At 29.8% G+C, this 8,923-nt stretch overlaps 1 protein-coding gene across 2 annotated transcripts; it reads left to right on the top strand.

Moving 5' to 3' along the window:
* Positions 1-798: 798 nt before the first annotated feature.
* On the top strand, positions 799-8,692 carry LOC146527549 (pre-piRNA 3'-exonuclease trimmer-like). 2 transcript variants are annotated; one of them, XM_085205007.1, is made up of 11 exons: positions 799-1,085; positions 1,183-1,417; positions 1,666-1,817; positions 2,139-2,274; positions 2,662-2,990; positions 3,715-3,842; positions 4,531-4,673; positions 4,963-5,049; positions 6,751-6,839; positions 7,438-7,536; positions 8,031-8,692. In XM_085205007.1, the coding sequence occupies exons 1-11, from the start codon at positions 958-960 to the stop codon at positions 8,092-8,094; spliced, it is 1,590 nt and encodes a 529-aa protein (XP_085061133.1). In that variant the 5' UTR covers positions 799-957; the 3' UTR covers positions 8,095-8,692. The 2 variants fall into 2 exon arrangements, with proteins under 2 accessions (XP_085061133.1, XP_085061134.1); XM_085205008.1 differs by having other exon boundaries at positions 811-994.
* The last annotated feature ends 231 nt before the right edge of the window (positions 8,693-8,923 follow it).

Below are 8,923 nucleotides of genomic sequence, written 5' to 3'. Positions count from 1 at the left end.
TATTCCACTAGAGATAAAATAAATCAAAGCAAAACAAAAAATTGTATGTATTTGTTTATGTTTATGGCTGTTACCTCTAAAGTACTAGAAATTATTTTTAAAGTGATCATTTGGATCAATATAGTTAAAAAATTAAGCATGCTGTATAGCAATTACTGATTTGTCTTTCTGCTGTGTATATATTGATTTTCTTTTTGTTTTGAAAAAGCAAAAAAGTTCATAAGACATATCCAATATAAATTTTCTTATTATATTTTTGTTTTCTTAAAATAAAGTTTAAGAACGAAAATAGTAAAGTTGCCATTACAATATGTGTCCAACGATATTTGCTAAAAATATTATTACCATTAATGGAACTTATGGCCATTATTAAAAGAAAAATATTTTTAAATATTACCACGATAACATGAATATTTATATAAATATATTTTATTTTACTGTGTACTGTGTATTATATCTAAATCTTACCATATCATCTTTATTACAATCTTTTATTATTTTATTTTAATATCCAGATTATAAATGTTATAGGACCATAGGACACCTTTTACTACTCAATGCGCATAATTTTACAACTCAATGGACAATATCAGAAAGATTGTTTTAGAGATAAAAACAATAGAAAATAATTTTTAGTAAGCTATAAATTCAAATTCAAAATATTCTTTATTCAAATAGACTATTATAAGGACTTTTGAGTCGTCGAATGAACATATAAACAAAAAGCTACCACTACAACTAGTGTGCAACTGTGCACTGCAATACATTACAACTCAAAAGAGTTATGTCAGTTTGCATATGACAGCTGACAGTTCACAGTTAAGAGTTTATGTTTTCGTAACTTTGTTAAATCTTTTTTATATATATATTAAAATAATATAATTTGGAATTTAATAAACACTCATAAGATTAATGAATTAAGAAAATATAAATGTAATTAATTTACTAATATAAAACATGGAAATTACAAGGAAAAACTTTAATGATGAATTAGGTAATATAACCAATAACTTAAAACAGTCATGTTTTCTTGGTTTTGATGCAGAATTTACCGCAATTCTATCTGGAGAATGTTTTAAATACAGGTATCTGTTTGTATGAAAATTTCCTCTAATACTTTCCAGTCAAAATCTTGGTAAACTAGTTATTTTTTTAACTAATTGAACTACATTATATTTACAGGTTGTTTGATACCAACAAAGACAGATATGACAAAATCAAGAACGAAGTTAATAAAATGATTATGACACAAATTGGCTTAACAATGTTCCAATATGATCGAAATCTTGATAGTTATACAGCTGTTGGATATACATTTCATTTGTGTCCCCAAGTTTTTGGAGATATTGACCAGTCTTTTACATTTCAAGCATCCACACTTAACTTTCTTTGTAAATATAATTTTAACTTTAATAAGGTAATATTGAATTTTAATTTTAACCTTTTTTATTGGTTTTAACAACTTTAAAAATTTATACATTATGTAAAGTTCAACTAAATCTGCCATATAAATGAGTATATATTCAAAATTTGCAATCAAATCTTATTGTATAATGCATGTTACATAAATTAGGTATATAGCAACTATTTGTTTGTACTTAAGTGAAAGTATTGATTACATATTTTTATTATGTATGTTATCATCTCTGTTCTATATATTTTCAGTTCACATATGAAGGTCTTCCATATCTTAGTAAAGCAGAAGAAAATATAATAAGGCAACAGTTGAAGAATAAAACATTATTTGATAACCTTATAAATTCTATGGAATTAACCGATGAAAAAAAACTCCAAGGATACTGCTCTGAAGTTTCTAAGTTAGTATACTTAGGTCTTTTTAGATTTACACTGTGTAATATTCACTCAAGTTAATAATACATTTAAGAAAATTTTATTAAGTTAATATTACTTTAAAAAAGGGCTACTGTGCAGCAACATATGACTAAAAAATGCTTGTTTATAAAATCCTACTAAGGGACTAAATTATTTTCATTATCCTAAATCTGGTAACAAGACGAAACACCAGAAGTTGCTCCAGTCAACCACATAATGTCTCGAAAAGGGAAGTAGGGAAGAGAGTTTCTTACTTATAAAAAAAAAATCTTACGAAAATTTAAATAATATAATATAACTTATAGATGGCTGACACTTGGGGAAGAAGACACTATGTATTTAGATATAGAAAATCCTGTGATGCGCTACATTGTACACAATGAAATAAGACATAGATTTCCAGAAGTGCTTACTACAGATAGCTTAGGTAATAGTAATAAGGTAATTTATAATAGGCCTGAAAAGCTTAAATATATTAGTAGAAATAAAAAATTTAAAATTGAGTTGTTGTGGCAAATGTGTAAACATGACAGGTTGTGGGTTCTATTCCAACTGGTGAGAATTGTATTTATTGTATTGTGAATTTAACTCCTAATGATCTTCTACATAATAAATAATTTTATAAGTATAAAAATAGTGTGATAATATATTAAATATTTATATTGTTATTCTAAGTGTTTTTTTCCTAATACATTTAAAGTCCTACATTTTAAGTAGTAAGTCACAAAATTCTTTATGACCATTTTGATAAAATTAAGGGGTCATAAGCCAATTAAAAATAAATATAATGGAAGAAATTAATAAACAGAGTTTTTATTTTATTTCCAGGTTCTAATATACAAAGATAAATATGTGGAAGGTGCAAATGCGGCACCAATGGCGATACTAGAAGATAATTTATTGAATCATGTGTTAGGATTTTCACAAATTATAGAATTACTCACTTCCTACAATAAACCTATTGTTGGACATAACATGTTCCTAGATGTCATACTTCTACATAGTCAGTTTATAGGGCCACTACCAAAAAATTATTATATGTTTAAAAAAAATATTAATAGCTTATTTCCTATGATTTTTGATACAAAATATATATCACATGATATGAAAAGGAAATTAAGTTTTGATGAAGGATGGAGATCTAATGCGCTTCAAGAGTAAGGGTATTTATTTTATATATTTTGAGTGTTATGTTTTTTAGCATCACTCTCTTTCTTGCATATAACAATGTAACCAGAGAGTATATACTTTTAAGACACTCCATTCTCCATACGGAGAAGAGAAATTAAATAATTCACTCCCCAGAATGGTATCAAAAACTGTCCTACAATGCCACAATCGCCTCACTACTACTATTGAAATTGATAACATATTCAAAATTTCTTTTCAATTTGTTCTGCCCTTTTTCATCAAGATATTTAATTTACATTTTTTTTATAAACTTTAAGTGTATATTTTTTAGCATACTCTATCCCGCATGTTGCGAGTAGGCAGAGAAGGGGCGGAACTTAACACTTAGCACTTTGCTTATATAAATATTTCGTTCCCCCGAATACAATCACATAATTGTGCACCTGAGCACATTAGAGTTGTGAGGGCGTCAGTCCCACTACTCTAATTATATGCTAATCATCTAATAAAGTGTTTTATAATAGTTATTAATTTAAGATAAAGTACAAAGATGCATGAGTTTCTGTCTCCTAATGTGACCAATAGAATAAAATATTAATATCTAAAAACAACATACATAGATTTGGAGAATAAATGTCAATCTCTATGTGACAGATGTTGTTTTGTTTTATAGATAAAATTGTGTAAATAGTTTATTTAAGATATTTTAATGTAATTATATAATAATATATTTTTATTATTTGCTTTTAGGTTATATGAATTCTTCTCTGAACGTAAATGCAAGAAATTAGAAGAGGGTGTTAATTTTATAAAACTGAGTACTCCATTTGATGTGAAGCAGTCTTATCATGAAGCTGGTTGGGATTCTTATTGCTCAGGTTTGTGTATGAGTTTTTCACGCTTTACCCCGCACAGCAGGATAACTGGAGAGGATCTAATGTCATAAATTCATTCTCCATTTCGTATCGAGTAACGGAACTCAATGCCAAACTTGAAGCCAGCCAGCATGAAAGTGATAATTCATCAACATAAGTGATCTAATCTAACCCACAACAACCGCTTTTGCAGTTTCGCCGTACAACTGCGCCACGTGCTTTATTAGCATTCATTTATAATCTAACATGTAATTAACACGTACTTGTAGGTATATATTTATACGTGCAACAGTAACTGGTTTGATTCCCACTCGGGGGTATGAAATATTTAATATGTTTATTTCCTCAGTCTGGTGACAGCGAAGAGCGCGGCGAGGCATTGCGCCTCAAGAATTCGGCGGAAAGTTGGGACCGAAGGTGTTTTAATGGAAACGGACCCTCTGCCTAGCACCCTGCTATGTGCATGTCATAAAGAGTGAAACTAAAAAATCTATATATTTGACATCCCCGCTTTTATAACTCACAATTACTTATATTTACATCGACATTATTTTATTTATTTCACATTTCGATATTTTTAAAGGCATTAAGCATTTCTTTAATTTTCAAGTTGCTATCAAAACAGTGTCTAAATGGGCAAAGACTGTGATGGCGGCTGTGACACAGATTATTTATTTATTTATTTTACCAGGTTATTGTTTCATCCGGCTGGGTCACTGGGCGGCGTGCGAGATCATCGGCATGTTCAGGACGGTCGGTCCTTCGCAAAAGCTGGCGGCTTTATCGAAGTATTGTAATAAAATTAATGTTATTAGGGGTGCCGTGCCTTATATGGTAAGTTGTTGATGTTATTTGAATAAAAATTTATGTTACTATTTTCTATAAATCTATTAGATTTAATTTGAAATCAATTTTGGCACTCTATAGAAAAAAAAATGTATATTTTTGTTATCTCAGCTAAGAATCAAAAATAAAATAAATCAGTGCTTTTATGTTTTTCTAGATTTTATATATATATATTTTTATTAATACGCTACATTGTATATTTAAGTAACTAAAGTTCAGCAAGTTAGCAGTCTAAGTCTAGTAGTCTTCAAACATACATATATTTTCATTCGTCCAGAACTTGGTGGAGAAGGACCCGCCGAGCCATCGCCCTGACCTGCTACATATAAAATCATTGCGGGAACGCATCATAAACGTAGGGACGGTAAGCTGTTTTTGTTACTCATTTTATTTTAGTACAAAATAAGCCCTTTTTATTAAAATTTCTTCTTTATAGTGGAAATTATTTTCACAATTTTATTTTGTCACTACACTTAATAGACCGATGCAATTCATATAACAATTAAATAATATTTAAAAACCTGATTTACTTAAATCACATTTACCAAATACTTACTGAAATACGCCACGATTTGCCTGGACGCCAGAACGGAGAAAGGAAAATATTCATTTCCTCGAGTGGGAATTGAACCCATTTTATATTCACACCCTTGCACTCCAGCGCTACGACTGGCCTCATAATATAATTTAAAACTAATTTTTTATCAAGCATTAATAACGTATTCGAATTAGTTACAAATATCTAAAATCATATATTTGTTACTAAATATTTCAAGATACGTGTAATTGATTGGCATCATAAAGACTATTTATAATGCTCCCGGGAACGCTGAATCGACCTTCATGAGACAAATCGATATATTTACCGGTAAAAAGTGCGAAATTTCATTTATATACATTTTTAGTAATCTAATATGATTAATATTATGAAAAAAATACTACATTTATAAATATTAATATTTAGAATCAAAACAAATATTATTTTGAATATTCTCTATGCGTACTGAAAAACCATTCGATAAAAAAAAACGATATTTTAAGTTACACATTATAAAATAATAGTGCGAAAACGGTTTCGTTTTTATAAAATAACAATTAAAATATTAATTGATTCTTATTTCCATACTTAAATGGAACTTTAAGATTCTTATAATATATTTCAACCGTTTCAAATGCATAATCCGAGGCGTAATAATTATATAAGCAGCTCGAGATGCTGTTTGTGTCGTATATATATAGATATAGTATAAAATGGAGGGACGAGGTGCCAAAATTAGATACCCAAATGTTAAAGAACGGTTATGGTAGTAATAATTGTCACCAGCATTTGGTAATTCTACGATATGTTCAGCTATAACGGGCACAGGAGAGCTAAATCGGCCACCGTGTGTGCCGACACCGACACTGTGTTTGTTCAACACGCCAATTGAAAAGATTTGACAGATGGCGCTCGGCCAAAATACGCACACACTAACATTTATCAACACACAAAAATACTTCCTTATTATTACGGAACACACACACTATCGCACAGCGTATACGTGCACATCTTATTTCGATGCACACACATACATTTCTGCCTACTTGCTGTTGCCAGTTCAAACGGATTGATAATGCCCGAGTGTCACGTCAGTGGGAATCTTTATTTTCGCCTGTGTTTTTTATACACGTTTGATTTTTAAATGTAAGAAAACCCATTTTTCTTGCCTCTGTCAAGGTTGATTTAAGGTTACGATATAAATATAATTCGTAAGGCAATGTCGCTGGTATTCTTGTTAAGAGATTTGGCGCTGCTGCGGTCTGCTCGCTCTAAAAGTATTTAAATGATTTTTGTTCTGCAATTATAGCGAGTATTACAGCGAGTAATGGATCTCTTTGAAGATATTTTTGCATGCTATTACATCGCAACTCAATATGGACCAAGAAATCGTTCGCATTATATACTTTATGGACCATAATTCAAACTGAACGTGAATATGATCGTAATATGCACCAATTAAATGCTCTATTTATATGCAAATTTGTGTATTAAACAATGTATTTGTTCTACTTTGTGCTAATGTAGGTGACGTCGCTGTTCGCCTCCTACGGCGCTGTGGACGTCAAACCTTATGGCACTAGGACAGCGCTTATAGCGGCCGGTGCACATAATACGTATGTAAATATTAACAAACAGCTTATTTAAATACAAAAATATTATATATTCTTCATTATCTATTACTCTACAATAACACCTTTTTGAGGTACTCTAGACCCATAATGGTGATGCATTTCATAAAAGATAATTGTGGATACAAATTCCACTCATAACTGACTGTATATTAAAATACAGGCGTTTCCTCTAGCTTTACGCTTTATTCTGCGCATAGCAGAGTAGACAGAGAAAACACTCGGTTCTATACTTTCCGCCTAAATTCAAAATATTCCAAGTTTAATTAAGTGAGTTAACGCCACGCTTTATCCTATCATGTTGGGAAAATAAAAATAGTTTCAGTTCCCCCTAGGTGTGGATCGAACCCACAAACATCTCTTACACGTAAAGTTGCCTCACTGTGGCACGATGGTCTGGATATTTGGTTCACCTTCGAAAAACTAATATAACTGATATTGGCGGAAGGTCGTGCATGTGGGTGCCCGAAGGTTACTATGATAAGGTTGATGAGAAAATAAACTTAAATATTACCACATTATTGTATACAATCTTTACTTATTATATTTGTAATGTTTTGTTGTTTTTTTGTTATTTTTTTAGCGCAGATAAGATATTGAAACATTTTAAAAATAATGAAGAATATAGAGTCACTCCGTTCAGCCTTTTGAAGCATTCTCCCGCTGGTCGCATGACTTTGTGGTAAGTTTAATTTTGTTTTACATTATCTGTCAAGTTTAACCTTTTAACCTTTAAATGATCTGTCTAGTTTACTGTCGCATTCTTGTGCACTTACGATCTCCGTCGTTCGATTCTCCCTCAAGGAAACGAATTATTTAATATTTTCATTTCTCGGTGGTAACGAGGCAAAGCGGCGTTGAGTTTTGCCTCTCGAAGAAAGTGGGTAACAGAAATGTGCTAATGGAAACGGAGTTTCTTAACACTAGGTTCGAAGGTTCCCTTTGCTTACCCTGCTATGCATGGTATATGCATAAAACGTGACGCTAAAAACCTAAATTATATTAGAATTTTATTGCGTTTTCAATGTTTTTATTCAGGGCAACATAGAAAATCAAAATCTCTTGACCGCATTAGTTATGATTATAAATTTTTGTAGATGTAGTTTAAAATTATAATATCTATTCTTATAAACTACCTTTCGTTATATATATTTATTTTAAAAATCTCGTTTTCAGGGGCAGCGCCATTATAACCGGAAGTATTCTGCTGATTTATTTACACAAACAAGTTAATAAATAGCACACATTAGCTAATTAAAATCACATCAAAATATACTTCCTTGCTTAAACAAGTTGGAAATCAATTATGATTTTTATAAACCAATACAAATATTAAAAAAACTGCATAGAAAAGTTTAAAGTTATTGTTTTTTAGTTAAATTAATGAAGAAATCAAAGTAATCAACAGTATTGTAGGATTTCGAGATTAAGTGCCTAAATATTCTGTATTACACATTCTTATATATTACGAGTTGTTTTTATTAAAATATAGCTATAAAATTATTTAATAAGTGTTATTAAACTTTAATATGTGTATAAAGTACTTTCGATTACTTTTTTATTACTTTTTACTTTCAAAGGTATATATTTTAACATTAGAACTCGTTAAACAAAAATAAAAAAGATCTAAATAATTTTTCGCCTCGATTCGAACCCACACTTGTAGTTACATAATGGAAATATGTGTCACCAGGAGCATTTTAACTAAGTCAAAGTTAACATAATGTATTTTGTAAATATTTTCAAATTATGTTTCTCCATATAAAGTTATGTTAGTACAAATACTACGCGTAATTCAACGTTAAAATATTTTAAGCAAATATGTTCATTTTGCTAGTAGTACTAAAATAAATATCTTTTTCTACCTCAAATTGTTTTTATTTTTTATTTTTGCAAAATTTCCAGTTTTATGTAAAATGTATGTAAGATTTTTTCTTATTTTTGATAAATATCGCCTCATACGGTTAAAATTTTTATCCTTCACGGATTACAAATATTACATAATTCTAATAATTTTATGTTAATCCCCAGAAATCTTTATTCTATTTTATTAGTTTTTATTTCTAAGA

This window comes from Heliconius melpomene, chromosome 20 (genome assembly GCF_056956725.1).
Source record: "Heliconius melpomene rosina isolate 202511_hmr_F chromosome 20, ASM5695672v1, whole genome shotgun sequence".
Classification (NCBI taxonomy): domain Eukaryota; kingdom Metazoa; phylum Arthropoda; class Insecta; order Lepidoptera; family Nymphalidae; genus Heliconius; species Heliconius melpomene.
This window is presented reverse-complemented; position numbering and strand designations above follow the sequence as displayed.